This window comes from Lissotriton vulgaris, chromosome 1_1 (genome assembly GCF_964263255.1).
Source record: "Lissotriton vulgaris chromosome 1_1, aLisVul1.2, whole genome shotgun sequence".
Classification (NCBI taxonomy): Eukaryota; Metazoa; Chordata; class Amphibia; order Caudata; family Salamandridae; genus Lissotriton; species Lissotriton vulgaris.
Genome location: NC_141685.1, coordinates 1,782,513,515 through 1,782,534,909, shown reverse-complemented (window position 1 = coordinate 1,782,534,909; position 21,395 = coordinate 1,782,513,515). Strand labels below are relative to the sequence as shown.

The 21,395-nt window shown below is 43.9% G+C and overlaps 1 protein-coding gene across 2 annotated transcripts in view; it reads right to left on the bottom strand.

Annotated features, from left to right (window-relative positions):
- The window catches only part of TAFA2 (TAFA chemokine like family member 2), a 1,199,141-nt gene that overhangs the window by 235,335 nt on the left and 942,411 nt on the right, over positions 1-21,395 (bottom strand). For both annotated transcript variants that reach the window (XM_086919106.1, XM_086919105.1), the window contains one exon: positions 13,940-14,092. In XM_086919106.1, the coding sequence (XP_086775232.1) occupies positions 13,940-14,092 (153 nt within the window). The remainder of the gene's footprint in view (positions 1-13,939; positions 14,093-21,395) is intronic.

The window sequence follows — 21,395 nt, the reverse complement described above, 5'->3', positions numbered from 1 at the left end:
CTGGGTCTCATCTGGCCTTATGGGCTGGTATTTGTGGCACTTACGTGGCTCAGTCCCTGATCTAAGATATCAAGGCTCTGTATAAGTCAATGGATGATACATCTGACTGCTCTCGGCTTTTACAGCACATCGAGCAGCACGTGGCATTCCTTTTGAATATGTCCTTCGATGTGGTGAGGGATTTGACCCTTTCCCGTGGTGCAGGTGTGGCAGCCCACCATAATCTGGTGTTGAGGGACTGGAAAACTGGTTCTGCTCAGAAGGCTTGAACATTGTACTTGCCTTTTCAGGGAACTATGATGTTTGGGGAGGAGTCGGAGGGCAAATTACAAAACTTGTTTAAGGAGAAAAGGCCCTCTTCTTCCTTTAAGAAGCCCTCCGCTATGACTCCTTATTCCAAACCAAAGTCTTTTTTCACCCTCCTTCTCATCTGCAGTTTTCCAGGGGCCATGGCATGTTCTCTTCTGGTCGGGAAAGGAAGGCCAACTCCTCCTCCTTCAAAACCTCATTCCTGACTATATGGCTGCGGACCCCGGATTATTGGTAGGGGGCGGCTGCAATTCTTTCTACCAGCATGGCTGCAGTCCTGTTCCAAAGTGTGGGTTCTGGACATTGTTGGTCAGGGGTATTGAATCGAATTTTAGGATCATCCTCTGTATTTATTTATTTATTTATTTGTGGGTTTATATAGCGCTTGAATCACTCCGCCAGGAGTATCTCTGCGCTTTTTGACCGGTAAATCAGCAGACATAATGTAGGGATGGAATTAGATTTCATTTTTGAATAAGATAGTTTTTAGAAGTTTACGGACTGTTAGGTGCTCTTTGCATTGTCTTAAAGCCAGGGGTAATTTGTTCAACAGCTTGGGACCCATGATAGACAGAGCTCTACCTCCATGTCTGACCCTTTTGACATGGGGGACCACAAGGAGGAGATTGTTGCTTGATCTGAGGGATCGTGCTGGAACATAAGGAACAAATCTCCGCTCAAGATAGATGGGTCCCTGTCCGTTCAAACACTTATGGATCAGGCAGCATATTTTAAATTTTGCCTTTTGTCTAACCGGGAGCCAATGTAATTGTTTAAGGAGGGGTTTGGAGGCAGTTCTTGGGGGGGCATTCAGAACAAGGCGAGCTGCCGTGTTCTGAATGACTTGTAGCTTATCCAGCACTCCTTCGTTGGCAGAGAGTAACAAACCGTTACAATATTCGATCCGACTCAGGATCAGTACTTGAACGAGAGTTTTTCTTACTGAGTTAGGTAGGAGTGGAAAGACTTTGCGGAGCAAGCCGATGGTGTGGAAGCATATCCCTGAAATATAGCTGGTATGTTGTTTTAGTGACAGGTCGTGATCGAGCCGAATTCCCAAATTCTTCACGACCTGTTTAGGTTCAGGGACTGCTCCTAGCTCTGATGGCCACCATTCCGGAGTCCATAGTATCTTAGCCTCGCCAAATAACATGATCTCCGTTTTGCTGACGTTACATTGGAGATAGTTGATAGACATCCATTTTGCCACTTCTTTCATGCCTGACGAGAAAGAGTCCTAACCTCAGTGGAAAGAGTTTTGAAGGGGAAAAGGAGCTGCGTATCATCTGTGTAAAATACGGGGACAAAGCTGTATCTACGCAACACTCCTGCCAGGGGTGCCACATAGATATTAAAAAGCGTGGGGCTCAGACATGAGCCCTGTGGCACCCCCTTAGAAATCTCAATTTCCGCCGAGCGATATGCACCCATGGTGACTCTCTGGGTGCGATCAGCTAGGAAACTCTTTAACCATTCAAGTGCTTTGTTCTTAAGGCCAGCGCTCACCAACCGTTGAGTCAGGATGGAATGAGACACGGTGTCGAACGCTGCCGATAGATCTAGTAGAACCAAGATGACTGAAAGGCCCTTGTCCTGGTAGGCGTGGAGATCATCAGTAACAGACAGTAAGGTGGATTCTGTACTGTATTTGGGGCGGAATCCTGATTGGGATTCATCCAGGGCTTGTACTTGTTCAATATGTCCGGATAGGTGGCGATTGACATGTTTTTCTATAACTTTCCCCAAGAAAGGTAATAGGGAGATAGGTCTTAGATTTGTCAGGTCGGACCATGGTAAGGTGGTGTTTTTCCTTATGGGTCTGACAAGTGCTCGCTTCCATTTCTTGGGAACAATGCCTGAGGTGAGTGAGAGGTTTACTAAATCCGTGATCATTGGACTTAGTTGTTCATCCAATGTGGGCATTAATCTAGCAGCGATGGCATCCTCTGGACTCCCACTTTTGATCTGTTTTATAAGGTTGGATGTTTCTTGAAGCGAAATAGGTGGAAAGCTGTCCAGAGATTGTGAGTCCGATATAAAATCTGTGAGATTAAGGTGGGGTGCCATATTAGTCAATGAAGCCTGATTCGTGCATAGTATTTTATCATAAATTTTATCGATTTTATTAGTGAAGAAACATGAAATTTCATCACACAGCTGTTGGGATGACATGTCAGGAGCTTCACATGCTGTGGTTTTAGCAAATGTTTGTAGTATTTGGAAGAGAACTGTAGGTGAGTTTCCAGCCTCTTGGATTTGGGTAGCAATATGTGCTTTCCGCGCACAACGTATCGCTTTATGATAAGAGGATAGTGCGCTCCAGTATTTATTCTTATCCTCTAGGAGATGGGATGTTCTCCATCTTTTTTCTAATTTCCTAGCTCCTTGTTTGAGAGTTCTTAGATGATCAGAGAACCAAACTTCTTGCTTTTTGGCTGGCCTAGATTTAAAAAGATTTAATGGGGCAATTATATCTATAACTTTCCTAGTTTCACCTTCGAATTTCTTAAGAGCTGTTGCAATATCATCCGAGGGTCGTAGAACAGGGAGGTTAAAATTTTCTCTAAAAGTAGAGTTAGTGACTTTATGCCACTGTCTACGGATGCAAGGTAAGGTGCTGGGGTGTGTGAGGTTGGGTGCTTGAAAAGGGGTAATAAATTCCACAATGAAATGGTCAGTCCAACTCACCTGAGTAGCAGGCGGGCACGAAATCGTCTGAACATTGGAAAAAATTAAGTCTAAACTATGACCAGCCTGATGGGTGGGTCCATTATTCTTCAGTGTCAAACCTAAGGATGATAGGTCTGTTATTAGTGATTGCGCCTCATTACAGTCTGGTTTCTCACTGTGGACATTGAAATCTCCAACTAATGTGAACTCACTATCATTATTGATGTGTGGGGCAAGTAGTTCAACTAAGTTATTAGTAAAATTCTTGTAAGGACCAGGTGGCCTATAGACTAGGGCGCCTCTATAGTTTTCTTTAGGGGATGACTGTATTTTAAAAATCAGAATTTCAATGTCAGGGGAACTAAGTTCCTCTAAAATCGTAACTCTCAGTTCTTCTTTATACACCACAGCAATTCCACTGCCAGTTTTCAGAGGGCGGTCCAGTCTCAGTATTTTGTAATTGCAAGGGATAGTAAGAGTTATGGCCGGAGTGCAATGTGGTTTGAGCCATGTTTCTGTGAGATAGCACACCTCGGGTTGTTTGGAAGAGATCATCTCCCAGACCTCTGCCGTGTGTTTTGAGAGGGACCTAATATTACATAGGATGTTTTTCTTCCTACCATTGAATTTCAGGAATTCTTCTGACTCCTTGGCCATCCTCTCAGGCTTGGCGGTCAGAGTTGTCAGTAGGGGTCAAGTCTCTCTCGAGGAATGAGGCGAATCAGGCCATTCCTTCTTTGGAAGTGGGGAGGGGGTTTTACTCCCTGATTTGTTTGGTTCCCAAAGTGACTGGGGGGTTCCAACTGGTCCTCAAATTGAACGCTCTGAACAAGTTTGTGGTTCATCTGCCCTTCCAGATTGTGACTCTTCAGCGAGTGATTCTGTTGGTGCTCCTGGGCCATTTCTTGTGCACCCTCGATCTACAGGACACTTACTATCATGTCCTGGTTCACCTCAGCTCTCGTCAGTACTTGATGTTGTGCCTTCATGGATGTAATTTCCAATTTCAAGGTAATACATTGAAGATTCATTCTCTAAAACATATCTACACAGAGAATATGCTATCAAATGTTACAGAATAGATACAGAGTGCAGTATTCCCAGCAGATTGTCAAGTAAAGAGCTCAGCTAGTTACAATCGAATGGAACTCCTCCAGAGAGTTGAGGCCTTGATTGATGCTATTACAACGGAGCATCCACGGACACTCAGTTCTGTTCAAGATATTAGAGATGCTCCCACCTCTTTCAGGGATTTTAACTACCTCTATAACCTGCCAGCGCATATCTCCGGGACCATGATTAAACTGTTGATAATGTGCCACTAAGGGTGCGTTTTCAGTTTGGCAACGTATTCATCTTCTGTGTTGTCCAAGTCGTATCTTAATTTTTTGTGTCGTTTGACTGATGTAAATCAGGTCGCATGGACACCAAATTGCGTATACGACATTAGCCGTATTACAATTTGAGAGGCTGCACAGGTCATGTTTGATATTACCATGCACAAACTGTTTTGCGTTCAAGCAGGACACACACATGAGGCATCCGCCACATTTGTAATGTCCCACGGTTTTGTTAAGGCCCCACATAGATGATAAAGTGGGACTCTCAACACGAGGCAAAGCTGCTCGCACCAAATGGTCACGAAGATTTTTGCCGTGCTTGAAAGAAAACAACGGTAACTCATGTGTGATACACGTGGCCACAACTAGTGGCCAATATTTTTTGATGATACCAGAAATGTGGTTGCTGCGGGTCCCAAATGTGGTCACGCATGGAATGCGGGTCATTGTTTTTTTAATTTTGGGGGTCAACAGGATGTCCCGATGATTGTACCATGCTCGTTTCATTGAGCGCTTTACAAGTTTACGGGAATATCCACGTTGTAGCAGCTTCTTTGACAGGATCTCAGCCTCACGAAAGTAATCGTCTTTAAAATAACAATTTCTTCGGATCCGTAAAAATTGTCCGAAGGGAAGCCCATGGGCTTAGTGAACAATTTCGTAGACATTTCCCTTCGTGAGGAAAACTGGTAAGGTCCAAAAAGTCGACCTGACAGTTACTTGAGTTGGACGTGAATTTAAGGTCATTGGAACATGAATTTAACCAAATCATAAACCTGTCTAGTAAGTTCTTAGTCCCAGTCCAAATGAATAAAACATTGTCAATGTAGCGTCGCCAATGACGAACGCTATCAAAGAAAGGGTTGTTATTACAGTCGAAAATAAAACGTTTTTCAAAATCATCAACAAACAAAATGGCAAAATTGGGTGCATAAGAAGCCCCAATTGAAGTCCCCTTAATCTGTAAATAATATTGTCCGTCAAACTCAAAAAAAATGTTGTCAAAGAAATAGCCAAAAGGTTGATAATGAAATCGGTTGGTACTGACATTGGAGCGGCCCGCGTGTCCAAAACCTTGCGGATCACTTCAATCCCCTCCAATTGGGGGATGTTTGTGTATAAGGACTCAAGGTCCATACACACCAACAACTCAGTCTCGGGGCAAAATTGCATGACCTCAACTTGAGAAATAATGTCACCACTATCGCACACATAGCTACGGGTTCCACATGCAAAGTCCTTAATAAATATGTCAATGTATTTTCATAAAGGCTCCAAGACCGACCCACATCCAGAGACAATGGGTCGGCCTGGAGGAAAAAGGGCACTCTTATGCACTTTTGGAAGTGTATACAACACTGGTGTTCGCGGCTATTTGGCATTCAGAAATGTAAATTCCTTCTGAGTTATAAAGCCATCCGTTTTAGCTGCTGTAGTCACTGTAAGAATCATGCATTGGATGTCGGCCAAGGGACCAGTTCTCAAAGGGAGATAGTGATTAGGATTGGTAAGTTGGCGTTTGATTTCGGTCTTATAATCAGTCTTGGACTGCACCACTATCCCCCCACCGCCCTTATCGGACGGCTTAATTATGACCTCTTGGTTGAGTTTCAATTTTGGGAGTGCTTGTCGTTCGGCTAATGAGATGTTATATGAAATATATTCAAAGTTTTTGTTCAAAGCAAGCCCATCATTCAAGACCATTGATTTGAAGGCCAACAATTCAATAGGGACCTGGTTAGTAGGGAGATTAAAAATAGAGGGGGCCTCAATCCAGAGAAACTCTCAGTCAGGTTGTTATCCTTACCAAGAAAAAATGCTTTGATACGTAATTTTCGGAAGAATTGTAATAGTTCCAGCTGGATATCAAACAGACAAGATTTCTCTGTGTGCACGAAGCTGAGTCCCTTAGCTAGTAGTGAGACTTCGGCCGAGGACAATGAATGTTCAGAAAGATTGAAAATAGGGATGGTGTTTGTAACAGAGCAATCTTGTTCAATTATTGCGGAGGGCAAGCTAAGCTTGTACCGTGCATAAGCTAACTTAAAATCAGAAATTTTAAGACATGGAGGGCTCAAGCAATGGCTCGATAATAACCATCTAAGACACAAGTGCGTCTATGTTGCCCCGATATATGTGGGCAGAGGGATGTTGGAAGTTCCTTGCAATTACTTATTATCAAGCAAAAAACTAATGCTTGAGCGCTCCGTGTCTTAAAATTTCTGTTTTTAAGTTAGCTTATGCGCTGTACAAGCATAGCTAGTTTATCCTTCTTTTCGTTCTGCAGCCGATTTACAGGGCATACTGGTGGGCGCAACTTACAGGCTACCCACCTCATCCACTCCATTGGAGACATCTGAAGGCAGTATTTATACGCCAGGAACTAAAGCATGGAATTGCCCTAATCATTGACCGTTCCGAGTAAGTTCATGATACTAAATTTATCACTGTGGCTTTCTGCTTTCAGTGCATTAGCGGGTTATTACTAAGTGTATATCCGCTTTATTTGTAGAGCTGGAATTTCTGTCCAAGCACCATTCCATTTATGACTGGCTTGTCTTACATCAAGGTGATTTTTATCATTATTTTTTACCTTTGTGATTGATGGAATCACGACCGGTGTGGTGCTAGATCCCACTGTCTCTGTGTCTTAATTCTAACTTTTATCCACTCCCTTTTCTGAATTTTCACTTGGTGGTTTCCTTCCCCCCGTCTTTTCCTTTGAAGAAGCATACTCCTCATATTCAATTTAAGCAATTTTATTTTTTATTATACAGAAATTTAAAGCTCAAATAATCTCCTGTCCTGATGATGACCGCACAGTAACCTAGCGGTTGAAATGCCTTCGACGCTTTTTGTGGCCATAATTTGTGAAGGACACATTTTGTTTCTGTTGTTCTCTTTGTACATATTATGTTTGTTTGCCACTTGTTTGGCACGTGAATTGTTGGTTTTTGTTTTGCCAACATTTTCCTTGAGCGTTATTGTTGTTTCTTGGAACCTTTTTAAAAAGTATATGCATAATAAATTATAACTGTTTTTGTAAATTTGCCCATGTGTGTATATAGGCTTCTTTCCTTTTCTTTTCATTTTCTCTGGGCTCGATTCACAGAATGAACTTAAGACTCAATCCTAAACTTACTACTATTTTGGTATTCACAGAATGCACTTACTACTTTTGGCATTCACAGAATGCACTTACTACTTTTGGTATTCACAGAATGAACTTACTACTTTTGGTATTCACAGAAGTTAGGATTTTGTCTTAAGTCTGTCTTAAGTCTGTCTTAAGTTTGTCTTAAGTCTGTCTTAAGACAAACTTAAGACAAAATCCTAACTTCTGTGAATACCAAAAGTAGTAAGTTCATTCTGTGAATGCCAAAAGTAGTAAGTGCATTCTGTGAATGCCAAAAGTAGTAAGTGCATTCTGTGAATACCAAAATAGTAGTAAATTTAGGATTGAGTCTTAAGTTAATTCTGTGAATCGGGCCCAAAATGTTTAAAGTTTGATTGTTTATTTTGATTTCTTTACCTGAACCTCCTGTTAGGTGTTATAATCAATTGTCCCTGGTTCAGGGTAGTTGGACAGCCCCTGTTGTCTGTCAATAAATGTTTGCAATGGATTCAGTAGCAGCACGCAAGAAAACATGGTCAGTTTACTTACTAGGTATCAACCTGTAAGAATATTGGATTATGATGAATTTCAAGAAAAGTAAAAACATGGCGTTTTCTGATAGTTTGGGTGTACTGATCCTTATTCTTTTTGTACAGTGGATTTCTATCTACATGTTTTTGGCTTTTCTGTGGTAGAGGTTAGCAGGTAAACACTGAGATGGCCATTTAGAGTTATGTATTGCTAAAACATTCAAAAAGCAGGCATTAGATAAATGTTAACTTCTCTCTGAGAAATACAAATTATCAAGAAAGTGATGTTCTTTTAGTCCTGAAAGTATGCTGAGTTTTGGAAAACAAAACTGAACAATCTTGGGAATCAATGGAGCATACAGTTGATAGTGAGTTACAGTTATTTTTCATGATGGTGAGAGCAGTAATTAGTTCTGATTCTGTGTCTGAATACAAAATTATATGAGGTCAGAAAATATCAAATAGAATTATAATGAGAAAATAAAAGGCAACTAATTTTAACACATTTAAAACTGTTTAAATGTAACAATGACATTTTGTAAAGAAGGGTGATATATGCAATCATATCACCTGCAACTGAATTAGTTTCAGTCATGTAAACGTGATAAGGAACTAAGTAAACAAAAATATGCAGCAGAAGCTGCAATAACATAAATGGAAATTGTTCAACACTAAAAACATAAATGTAAATCATATGCAAAGCAAGCTAATTCCTGAAATTATTTTTAGGTGGAGCCAGCATGCAAACTTATCTTAGGAGTAATTAACATTGTATGTAGTGAACACTACTCAATTACACAGGTCTTGGTGCTGATATCAGGTGTTGCCATTATCCTAAAAATGATCCTCATTTATTACTTTTCGAAAGGATGGAGGGCTCAATGAATTGGCACAAATGTGAACCTTCAAACTCAGGCTACCCTCATCACTATAGACGTTACTAACAGATCATATAGAAAAGATAAATATAACATCACCAATAGCAGCACATATTGACATTTCTTTTCTGCAAAGAAGTTTACATAACCAATAAGATGGGTTACTGAATGCATCCTCTGCCTTGAAAAGATAGCCCCTCGAAGAAACATTTGAGTGGTAAATGCCAAGAAAATGCATAACGTGAAGCATTGCTCTGTCATTGGCAACAGCAGAAACAAGCATTTGCAATGCAATAGGTCTCGCATTAGGAAAGTTTGAGCTATTGGTATTGTAAATGACAATTTTTTTATTTATGTGTTGGTTTTGAAAATAGCAAAATTAATAGCTTTGTCATTTACAATGCTAATAGTTTTAACTTTCGCAAATGTGACACCTATAGCATTTGTAATGTAATATGTGTTGTATTTACGTGACTTAGATGTATTGATATTACAAATAAAAATTGCTTTTTTTAATAATTAATACTTGAATACAAGTTATTGTAATTTATAATGGCAAATGCTTTTGTAAATAACTTTTGTGAAGATTATGTTTATTGTATTTTATTGTGTTGAAAATCCAAGAACAGAAGTGAAATATTAACATATTTTTGTGACATTTGTAATAAAGTTTGAAACATTGAGAGAACACATTTGAACCAGTTGTTGTTGAATGGTTGCACAGATTGATGCTGTGGTGGCGCTGACTGATGTTGTGGTGACGACGAGTGATGCTGGAGCGTTTAGTGATGCTGTGGTAGCGCACAGTGATGTTGTGGTGCCCCTGAGTGATGCTGTGGTGGAGCTGAGTGATGCTATGGTGATGCGATAGATAGATAGATAGATAGAGTGAGGGCGATAGATAGAGGGAGGACGACAGATATATACAGTGTTATGTGGCACTGAGTGGTATTTGGAGTGTATGTTCCATTGCAGAGTGTGAGGGTGCGCAGGGTGTGAGGGTGCGCAGTGTGTGAGGATGCGCAGTGTGTGAGGGTGGGCAGTGTGTGTGAGGGTGCGCAGTGTGTGTCAGGGTGCGCAGTGTGTGTGAGGGTGCGCAGTGTGTGAGGGTGCGCAGTGTGTGTGAGGGTGCGCAGTGTGTGTGAGGGTGCGCAGTGTGTGTGAGGGTACAGTGTGTGCAGTGTGTGTGATGGTGCAGTGCAGTGTGTGCGGGTGCAGTGTGTGTGATGCTGCAGTGTGTGCAGTGTGTGAGGGTGCAGTGTGTGCGAGGGTGCAGTGTGTGTGAGGGTGCAGTGTGTTCAGTGTGTGAGGGTGCAGTGTGTGTGAGGGTGCAGTGTGTTTGAGGGTGCAGTGTGTGTGAGGGTGCAGTGTGTGTGAGGGTGCAGTGTGTGTAAGGGTGCAGTGTATGCAAGGGTGCAGTGTGTGCTGTGTGTGTGAGGGTGCAGTGTGTGTGAGGGTGCAGTATGTGCAGTGTGTGTGAGGGTGCAAAAAAATGAGAAAGGGGTGTAGAGAATTGAAAAGAAGGAGGGTGAAAGAGAGGGGAGCTATGACAGAAGAGAATAAAGGATCTAAGAGTTGTGAAGACGAACAAGTGTTGAAGACCACACACACATAAAACCAATACAACTGCAGAACCAAAACCCTTGCACACTAATCCTCACCTACTTGATGTGTATGTACCAGAACTGTGCAGCAATCCTCAGTACAGGCAGCACACGGTAGTACTGCAAAACACATAGCAGGTAGTTCAGAGCCATACCGCACAGAGCTCAAAAACCAAAAAAGGACCAGTAACATAACATATTAAAATGCATTTAATTCTAAAGACGAAACCTATTTTTGTTCCCAGTCCTTAAACTGGACATATAAAAGTACATGTACTCTGTCCCCTGTCCCCTTCACACAGGCACCAACAGCTGTGGGGTCTGTAACCAATGGCGGCACAAGAGTGAGACAAAGTGGCGCAAGAGGGCAGCCCAGTGGCGCAAGAAGGAGGCACAGCAGCAGAAGAGGGAGGCACAGCGCAGAAGAGAGGCACAGCGGCAGAAGAGAGGCACAGCAGCAGAAGAAAGGCACAGCAGCAAAAGAGAGGCACAGCGGCAAAAGAGAGGCACAGCGGCAGAAGAGATTCACAATGGAGGAAAAGAGAGGCACAATGGAGGAAAAGAGAGGCACAGCGGCAGAAGAGAGAGGTACAGCAGCAGAAGAGAGGTACAGCAACAGAAGAGAGAGGCACAGCAGCAGAAGAGAGAGGCACAGCGGCAGAAGAGAGAGGCACAGCAGCAGAAGAGAGAGGCACAGCAGCAGAAGAGAGAGGCACAGCAGCAGAAGAGAGAGGCACAGCAGCAGAAGAGAGAGACACAGCAGCAGAAGAGAGAGGCGCGGCAGCAGAAGAGAGAGGTACAGCAGCAGAAGAGAGGCACAACACCAGAAGAGAGAGGCACAGTGGTGAATGCAGAAGAGGAAGCAGAGTAACTCTAAGGAAGATGGTTAATTGCATCCACACCTATCAGTTGATACATGTGTACAGTTTATATGAGAGGTGTCCGTGGACTAGTGCTCTTTGCAAACATATATCATATAGCTGTGTCAAATATGGTGTCCAAATTTTTAGTCCCTGCCCTCAAAAGTTTAGGTGAAATGATGTGTCAATGTAAAATGTCCCGAATGGTAGAGCAGTATTACGATTTTCAATTGCTTAAATCGGTTAATATATTTCCCAAAAAAATGATTCTCCACCTAAATTTGTTCCAGCAAAAACTCTTGCCAGCACAGCTGGACATAAAATGAGAAGTTTGGTGCATGTCTTGTTTGGCTTGGTGTACATTTTCACATCTGTCTAGTGACTCGTTTTTTAAATCTTGTAATGTAATTGCGTTAAGTTTCCTAAAAATATTTTATAGCTGGCCTTGCTTTTATGAAAGGAGCGTTTGCCAAATGAAATTGGTAAAATTAAACAAAAGAGGTCTGTTTCATTATTATTTGTGTCCGTCACTTTCAGCTAAGTACAAAGCTGCATTTTTTTCCTGCTTCCACTTGTCCTGCAACCTATATGGGTTTAGGTGCCGCCACTGTAACGAAAGCAAACTCACCACCGTAGCCCGGCTTCAACAGGAAGCCAGGCAACCTTTGTTGGGACGGGGGCGGGGCCGGACACGCGACCGGAGCTTCCCAGGAGGCAGGCTGCAGTGGCTGGCGCATGGCTCTGGTGCAGAGAGAGGAGAGCCCTGCGTGCAGCCGGCGTCCGCCCGGGAAGCCAAGGAGCGGAGTGCCGGTGTCCCTGTATTACGTCAGAGTGACCAGCCTCGGAGCGGGACGAGTAGAAGTCCGGGTGAGTGGGGCTCCGTGCTTGCGTGTCTGTGTGTATGCAGGGGGGAGGGGAGGAGGAGGGGGGGGCAGCGTGTGTGTGTGTGTGTGTCTGCACTCGCGCGCGCCTGTGTGTGTGTGCGTGCATCCAGAGGGGTGGGGGCTGGCTGTGTGTGAGCAGGGGCTGTGAGTTGATCTGCGCAAGCGCGGCTCAGACGCGCGCTCCCGCGGTCAAAACTGAGACTGCAAAAGCGCGCGTCTGAGTCGTGTCCACTCTCCTAAATACGGGCCACATTAGGTCTGGAGCAGACACTCTCAATGCTCACGCATTGAGAGTACGTCTGCTCGACCTAAAAATGAGCCCCATTCTTAGAAAGCGAAATACAAGTACTGATATATTGGTAGACAAAATGCTAATGAAGTGTTTTGTCCTCGTCTGGGGCCGTTAACAGTTTTACACTTTTTCACAGGACACTATCTGCAGGTGATTACTGCCTCGCAATTAAGGGTCCCATTCGAAAGAAAATGACTGGCAAACTTTTCAGAGGGTATTAACCAACGTTATTTGACTGTACAGCAATCAATTATGGGACTGAGCCAATGGAAATGGCTATTAACAAGGAGCAGGTCAAGTGGCAGAAAATATTAGCAGCATTCCGACCATTTTGACTTGCTGAGCCAAAAAATATTTTTAGAATGTATATTTTATTGGAATCTACTCAGAGCAGGCACTCTTCCACGTGCATGTTTCCTAGTGGGTAGATTTGTATTATTTTGAAGAAACAGTAAATATACTGTAAACCATACTGTCAAAAGAAGTGCCAGTAATAGTGCAGAGTATCATGCACTGAAATATTGTCTTACATAAATACTGTGTCCTAAATATCGTTCACAAAAATATTGCCCCTTTGGGTGTATGTGTTTTTTATTAGCAACTCCAATGCGGCGACGATGTTCTGACTTATACATTCTGGTGCCATGCCCAAGAGCCCAGTAAGTGGATGTAAATTGTGACATAGAAGACAGATTTACCTGTTTACTGTAGTGATTAGCACATAGCACTAAAACATCAATGCAAATATTAGACACATTCAAAATACTGGAGTGGGCCCCCATGTAGTCTGAAAGCCTCGTCGTTCTCCTGCTCCTCGATACTCAATAAAGGGATCCCTCAGAGAGGTAAGTCAGGAGATGAGATGTAAGTCGCGGATGAGGGGGGGGAGATGGTGATCCATGGGAAGCAAAGCACAGCATCACCTCAACCAGCACCCACGACACACATAATAGCCATGGCAGCCACTGTATGCACAAAATATTGTGTCACAAGTGAAAGACAGGAATAAAGTCATAAAAGGGCCACATTTTCTCTTAAAACTCGAGAAGCTACACAAGGGTTTCTTCCGGTACGTGTATATTTCACAACAGTACTTGAGAGCGACAACTCCTTTGCCCGATGCACCTGGGCAGTGGCGTAAATCAGAACCCTGCTCCCTCAGCAGAATGTGAAGAGGGGGCCCTCTGGCCTCCAATATTTCAGCTAAATGGCGCACCACTGAAAGGGCCAGCTGCCCTTGAACGGTGGGGGCCCCATGCATACAGGGACTGCAGGGGCCTGTGTTACACCTCCGCACCTGGGCATGTTAATATACAGCTCTTCAACCTGCCCACACCCATATACAATAACAATATTTAAAACAAGGGAGGAATACAATCCGCTTTAGAAGGACAAGGCAAAAAGTAACGAGACTTAGTGCAGCATCGAGTGACAGTAATGGAAAGCAGGTGTCATACCGTCGACGCAGGAAGGAGCCGCCCGAGTGGTGCCAGCCACCTGGCCTGGAAAGCAGGAGCACTTCACCGTCTGGGACCGCTCCTCTATCTTGTTCTTATTGCAGCATCGGTGCAGGGCCACCACCTCGCAGGTCCCCGTTTTAACATGGTGAGCTGTGCAAGAGAGGAGGAGAAAGGGAAAACTCTTCATTTCCAGGAACGACGGTGTCAGAAATGATTAAATAATTTAGGTACAATGTAATCTGTGACCGAATCGGTCCTCCTGCGTGCAACCACAAATGAAAGAATGCCCCCACCGAGGGGCTGAGCCTATCTTTTCGAATGAACACCTTTGACTCTCTGGTCTGAACTACAATGTGAAGCGAGACGGCTTCTAAATCGACAAGGAGTGGTTTAGCGCTGAAAGCCACAATTATGCAGAAGAGGTTTTCAGCATAATCCTGGGAAAATGCCTCATTACCGTCGTGTATGTGGTTACACACAAGTTCTTCTCTCTTATATTTTAATGGAGTTCTATCGTTTTATTAAAACAGCTCTGTGCCATCAGCTGGAAAAACGAAAAGTCTTAAACACTTAAGGTGCCATTAGGTGGGCATTTACTCTGGTAATGTTTTCGCTGTCTTTGGTTAAAATGTCCTTTTAACCCCTTCCTCCCCCAGAGTCCCATTCACTTTTAGCTGAGAAACCACTTACTCACTGTCTCAGATACACGACAAGCCTCCATCAAACGCCACATTCACAGTTTGTCATTTCTTTTTAAGAATTGTTGTACCCTGCTATACGCCTGTACACGTGCAAACAGTCCCCACCTGCTTAAGGAAGAAATTGTTGTGCAAGATGCCTTGTGGAAGAAGAGAGTAGGTCTGCAATGTCTATCGCTGCCCTGCTTAGTACGAGATTTCATGGCACGGGACAGCGGAAGCGGAAGTGAATATGCACATAGACATTTGCTGTGCTGTGTCATCTGAACAGCAAGTGTGCAGTCTATTTTGAAGTGCATCGCAAAAGAGAGGCTTGCATGTTTAAGCTGTAAGAGGTAAAACTTGTCATGCAAACTTGTTTCCATAAACAACCACAACCGAGTAGAAGAGCGAGCCTCTCCACGGAGGAATACTCGCCAAAGAGTCACACCACAGGCAGGAAATATCGTAAAATGCACACTGCAAAGTGCCAGTAGCCCCTGAGATTTGTTCCAGCCAACGCATATCAGCAATGTTTAGAATGTGTCCTCGTGGTTTGAAAGCTCACAGACTGACACCAATACCCTTGTCTCCTGCAGCCTTGACTAATGTAACTTGTTCTACCTTGGTATGCCCTTGACAATCACTTAGCAGTGCAGTGTTTGAAATGCAGAGAACTTGAGTTGTTTACTAGGCCAGACACATTTTCCATGCATGCAATATCTTCCTCCAGTCATGAACTTCAACAATTTGACTTAACCCTGTTGTGTTTGATCTCATTAATGATGACCAAGGCATATAGTGAAAGCTACAAGTACAAAGAATATTAGTGATATTATCATTTCTATATTGCGTGAACAGAGAGATTACACCTTAGATAATTAAAGCCTTTTCATTAAGCATCTATTAAACTTGAAGGCATATACAATAGGTACAAACTTTCACATTTCCAAGATAGGTTAAACCATTTGATTATTAAGTTGTGATCATCATTACTTCTGGGGCCACTCAACAGAAAATCTAAATTCCATATTTGTAAAGCGCGACTTATCACCCCTAAGGGTATTCAGGCGCTGGGCTTCGGGGAGATTAAGTGAGCGGCCCGCACTCCGAAGTCAGTTGCTCCAGCCGCTACGTCACACCTCAACCCGTGTCGGGGTCTGTGATACACCTTCCATACAGATGCCTCTTTAGCATAACCTAATCTGAGTAAAGGCAGCCCTTTATCTACAATCTATCTGCTTAACCAACTCCAGAAAAAACGCTGAAGGAACACACTAATCATTCCTATTAGAGCATAGCAACTAGTATGGTCAGGGTGCACTTCACGGAGAAGAAGGGTACTACAGAAACTGTTCTTTGTACAAGGATGGATTGAGAATAAAAGGGGGAAGGTACCTGGCTTGCTCAGTATAATGCCTCGATTGGGAATTGGGGCCCAATCTTAGCATCAATGCATCTGGGAAAATGCATAGCTCTGGGTCACACAGACCTCAATACTTCACTTACGCACACATTTAACTATATTAATGAAAGTATGGAACAAAAACTTGAAAAACATACTATTTAGAGAGACCCCCTGTTAAAGTTTACAATGATTGTGTAGATTTATGAATGAGAGGAAATCTCTCAATTGTGACCTATAGATTGGATCTGCCATTGGACCTTGTATCCTTTGCTACTTCTCCATACCCAATCTTTGGCTAGATAGAGAGGGCAATGGGTAAGGCTAGATTTGGACTGACGGAAAGTGTTGCTAAAGATCAGTAAAGCAGGAGGTTGCAATGGTAATGCCAATCTTAAGTTGATGCAGCTGTGTTTGGGATTAATAAAAGTACACGCACTAGGGTTATCATTTTAATATTGAACACAATGTTTACTACTTTAAAACAACTTGAGGAAATACTAATCCTAGGAGACTATTTGGATTCCCTTGGTCTGCTTTGTAATTTGACTGTACTAGGGGCCTGATTAAGAGTTTGGCTGAATGGCAGCAGGCCGCCGTGCAAACGCACTGCTGCCATACCACCAAGCTCGTCCGCACAGCGCCCACCAGATTACAAGTTGATTTGTGATTCAGCATAGCGGGCCGTGCTTTGGCCTTGGCTTTCAAAGGCTCATATCTGAGCCTTAGAAAGGCACAGCAATGGCAGCGCCAAAGAACATTCCTGCATGGCATGGACTGTGCAGCCCATGCAATGCAGGAACAGGGTCACATGTGCCCCACTGCATGCACTTCAGACCTTGAGTAAACAGGAGGCCCTGTAGGCCCCTTCGTTTCCTCACCTCCACCCTTTTCATGGTGGGACCACCACTATGAAAATTGTCGCGGTTAGGGAACTCGTAATATGCTTGGTGGAGACGCTGTAGCACTGCCAGCATATTGCCGCCTCACGCCGCAGCAACACTGCAGAGGGGTCATGGATCCCCGGCGGTTGTGGCAGTCTGATGGCCAAACTCTTAATAGGGTGTACAGACCACCAGTAAGGTTGTGCCTGCACTGCCATGGCGACTAAAATAATCCATAGGACCATAGTAGTTGTAATACGCCCCTAAATCTTGAACAGGTGTTGTTTGTTTGCCTTGTTCTATAATATGTAGGACGCTGCATATAAGCCCAATATTTATTGCAAATAATGTCACAACTGATCCTGAAACCTTAAACTATTTGTTGCATCCACACTCATCATCAGCTGTTTATCAGCCTTAACTGTTTCCTAAAAATGCTAAATATGTAAGAAAGTGCATACTATGTGTACTCTAGTACTGTGGTTCATTGTTAGAGTTATTTCTATTTTTGCTGTTTTTAGGTCGAGCCTAGGCAGCGCATGTGCTGTCTCTTCAAGACATGCTGTATTCACTTTGTAGGCTAACAGCCCGCCCATTAATTTGTTTTCGTCCCTTCGATTGTTGTTAAGAAACGCTTACTTGATAGTGGTTGATCCTTCCTCTTTCTCCATCATTTTTGTGCTTGGTGTCCTTCCACAGAGCACCGCTAAATCACTGTTAACATTACGCTTCTGTGTTTATGTGTTCATTTGGGGGGACTATTTTTTATGTGACTCCTGCTTGTGTCACTTTTTGCCCGTCTTCAGTGGTTCAACTATGGCGCCCATCACTTAATCACCCTGTTCCGTTTAAATACAGAGATAAAATGTCAGACGCATTAGACATTGTGTTCAAAATCACCTCTTTCATTTTATCTGACTTAGAAGTGCAAGGATTTCTCACAAACCCCTCGTGCTTTGCTGCTTGTTGCTTTATCCGACCTTCATCAGCCGAACCTTGCAGCACAGTTAAGGCCAAGGCTTGGACAACTCCGGTCGCATTTTCTTTGGCGCTTGTTTGTATCATGTGAAATCAAGCAACCTGAAGGTGCTGCAACGCTTCACATGAGCGCTAGTTACATTGCACTTTGTCAGATTAATTATTGGGGCATTTTTATAGAGCGCAAACTTGACTGACGCAAGGGTATTGAAGCGCTTTACAAAAGCACTAGTTACATTACACATGATCAGGTTTATTTTTTGGGTTTTGGGTGTGTGGACCCTAAGTGATGCTGACACCGCCCCTGTTTATTCATTATTTCCCCTATACCTGAAAAATGGGAGAAGCATGTGTCCCTCTCACCTCCTTCCATGTTTCTGCATGCCCGCCTCGCGGCCTCATCCTGTTGTCCTTCTCCTCTCAGAGCTCTAATTTCAAAGCACATTCACAGCAGCTACCTAGGGACTGTGAGGCATGTTTTATTATATAATGTGCACTCAAGCAACCTGAAGGTGATGGAGTGCATTACATGAGCGCTAGTTACAGTACACAATGTCAGATTCATTTTTGGGGACATTTTTATAGAGCGTGAACTCAACTGACCCAAAGGTATTGAAGCACTTTACAAAAGCGCCACTTATATTACACAAGGTCAGGTTAAATATGTTTTTATGTGTCAGGAAATTAAGTGAGGCTGATGCCGCCCCTCTATATTCATTATTTTTCCTCTACTGACAAATGGGAGAAGCATTTGTCTCGCCCACCTCTTCCCATGTTGCTGCATGTCTGCCTGACAATGGTCAGCATTCCGTCCATCATCTTTTTGTGTTGCTAGAGTCACTCTGTGCTCACTATGCCATTGGATTCAAGCTAACCTAGCTGATGAGAGGTGATACCCCCAAACAGGTAGATGCTTGTTTGCCGTGCAGGGAGAACCTGACCTGGCAGATCGGGCTGCATCATTCCCATGGGGAACAGGGTCAAGAGTAATTTGCATATGGCTGAGTCTAAACTGCAATGATGGATTTTGGCCCAGATCTCTGTACTGGGGTTGAGTGTTTGACATTGTTCAGCATTCCGTTCATCAATTGTTCTTTTGACTAAAGAGTCTCAAGCGACTCCCACATCCGTCCTCCATATCTTGAAGGGACTATGTTCAAAATTCAGAAGCAGTTTGTCCAATTCAATTTACAATTAATGTAATTTCTTTAGTTGGTCAGCAGTGCTGTATATCACTGGCACACGTATCTTCTTAAAGGGGAAATTACGCACACAACCGACTGTCGATTTGTAATTCAGATATCAAGACATTTTAGCCATTTATATATCAATATAGCAAACATCTTAAAAGTAAATTTAATTTTAATGTCTGAAATGTTATGTTATGTTATGTTAAAGAAATTTATTGAGCGCGACTAACACCATTAGGTTTCTTGGCGCTTGTGCTGAGGGAACAGTGAAAGAAGCAGGAGGACGGGAACTAATTATAAACCTCAGTGAAAAGAAAGGTTTTAAGAAGGGATCTAAACCTTGTGTATGGAGAGGACAACCTAAGAGAGAGGGGGAGGGAATTCCAAAAAGAGGGAGCTAAAAAAAAAAACCTAAGACCACCGTGTTTCTTCCTCTTGAATCTGGGGACTGAAAGCAAGGCAATCTGAGATGACCGAAGATTGCGGGGAGGAGCATACAGATGGAGAAGGGAAGAAATAAAAAGGGGACCATGACCAGCAAGAGATTTTGAGATGATGCAGCCTAACTTGAATTTGCAGCGAGCAGAGACCGGGAGCCAGTGGAGACTTTTTAAAAGAGGACGAACATGTTGGTCTCTAGGTTGGTGGTAAATCAGGCGGGCGGCCTGATTTTGGATCAACTGAAGTCTCTTAGTTTGATAGTCAGGAATGCCTACATAGAGAGCATTTGCGTAATCGAGTCTGGAAATGACTAACGCAAGCAAGGCCAAAGTAAGGGCCTCGGTAGTGAGTAGGCGAGAGATTTTGCGAATTTTCCTGAGTTGAAAATGGCTGGAGGACACTACTGCGCTAATCTGGGGCGTCATAGAAAGATCGTTGCTGATGACGACTCCCAGACTTTTGGCTGAGTTGACTGGGCAAGGGGGGCTGCCCAGACTTGCCGGCCAGAAGGAAGGTTGCCAGGGATTGGAAGGTCCCCCGACAAGAACCAGCTCGGTCTTGTCGGGGTTGAGCTTCAGGTGGTTTGAGCTCATCCAGTTGCTAATAAAACAAAGCGTGTTTTGAAATGTAGAGATTGATTAATCAGAAGAATCAATAGTAAAGACCAGTTGAATGTCATCCGCGTAATTGAACGCGGTGACACTCAACCCACGGAGGGAACGGATTAGAGGAGCCAGATATAAATTAAAAAGAAGGGGGGACAGAGAGGAACCCTGCGGGACACCGCAGGTCAACCCAACTTGGGTGGCGGAGAACTGGGACAGTCTGACTGCTTGTTGGCGTTTGGTCAAGAAGGACTGGACCCAGTCCAGGGCGGTACCCTGGATGCCGGCCTCTCTGACACGGTCGACCAAAATACCATGGTCGACCGTGTCAAAGGCGGCTGACAAATCCAGGAGGACCAGGGCCTGACAGATGTTAGCGTCGGCCCCTCTGCGCAGTTCCTCCATCACAGAGAGGATGACTGCCTCTGCGGAATGCGCAGGTCTGAACCCAGCCTGCTGGGGGTCCAAGACGCACGAGTCCTCGACAAAGGTGCTGAGAATTTGAGTTACATGTGACTCCAAGACTTTGCTGAGGAAAGGGAGGAGGGATATGGGGCGATAGTTGCTCATGATGGTAGGGTCTGCCGACGGTTTTTTCAAAATGGCAACCACCTTGGCCTGTTTAAAGGAGCAAGGAACCTCCCCGGTGGCCAAAGAGTTGTTCAAAAGGGCCAGGGGGGGTTCAGGGCAGGAAGTAAAAGCTTCCCGGAGAGCCGAGGGGGGGCAACAGTCGCTAGGGGAACCAGAGGAAACTTTGTGCAAGAGGGAAAAGAAATTAACTTTCGAAATGAGGGGAATCTGAGTTAAGATATGGGTAGTGGAATGGTGGCAAGGGACAACAGGCAGAGAGGGGACTGACAGGACTTGAACAGAGATACTGTTTTTTATCTTAATAATCTTGTCCACAAAAAATTGGTTCAGGGAATCACATAAGGACTGAGAAGGGAGGGGCGCAATAGTGACTCTCACCAGGTTGGACAACTCCTCAACGATTGAAAATATATCCTTGGATTTGTTGGAAGAGTCCAGGATTCCGTTGGAGAAGTAGAGAGATTTATCCGAAGCTATAGCTGATTTATACTCTCTAAGCAGGGAGGAGAATGTCTGTTTGGTCTCGGGGGAGTACCCCCGGCGCCAGCGCCGTTCTGCCTGTCGAAGCCAAGGTTTTTGGGCTTTGAGATCTTTGGTGAACCACCTTTGAGCGTCGTGACTGCGCCTCGCTCTGACTAGTTTTAAGGGTGCCACGGAGTCAGCAGCAGAGGTGAGCCAGTGA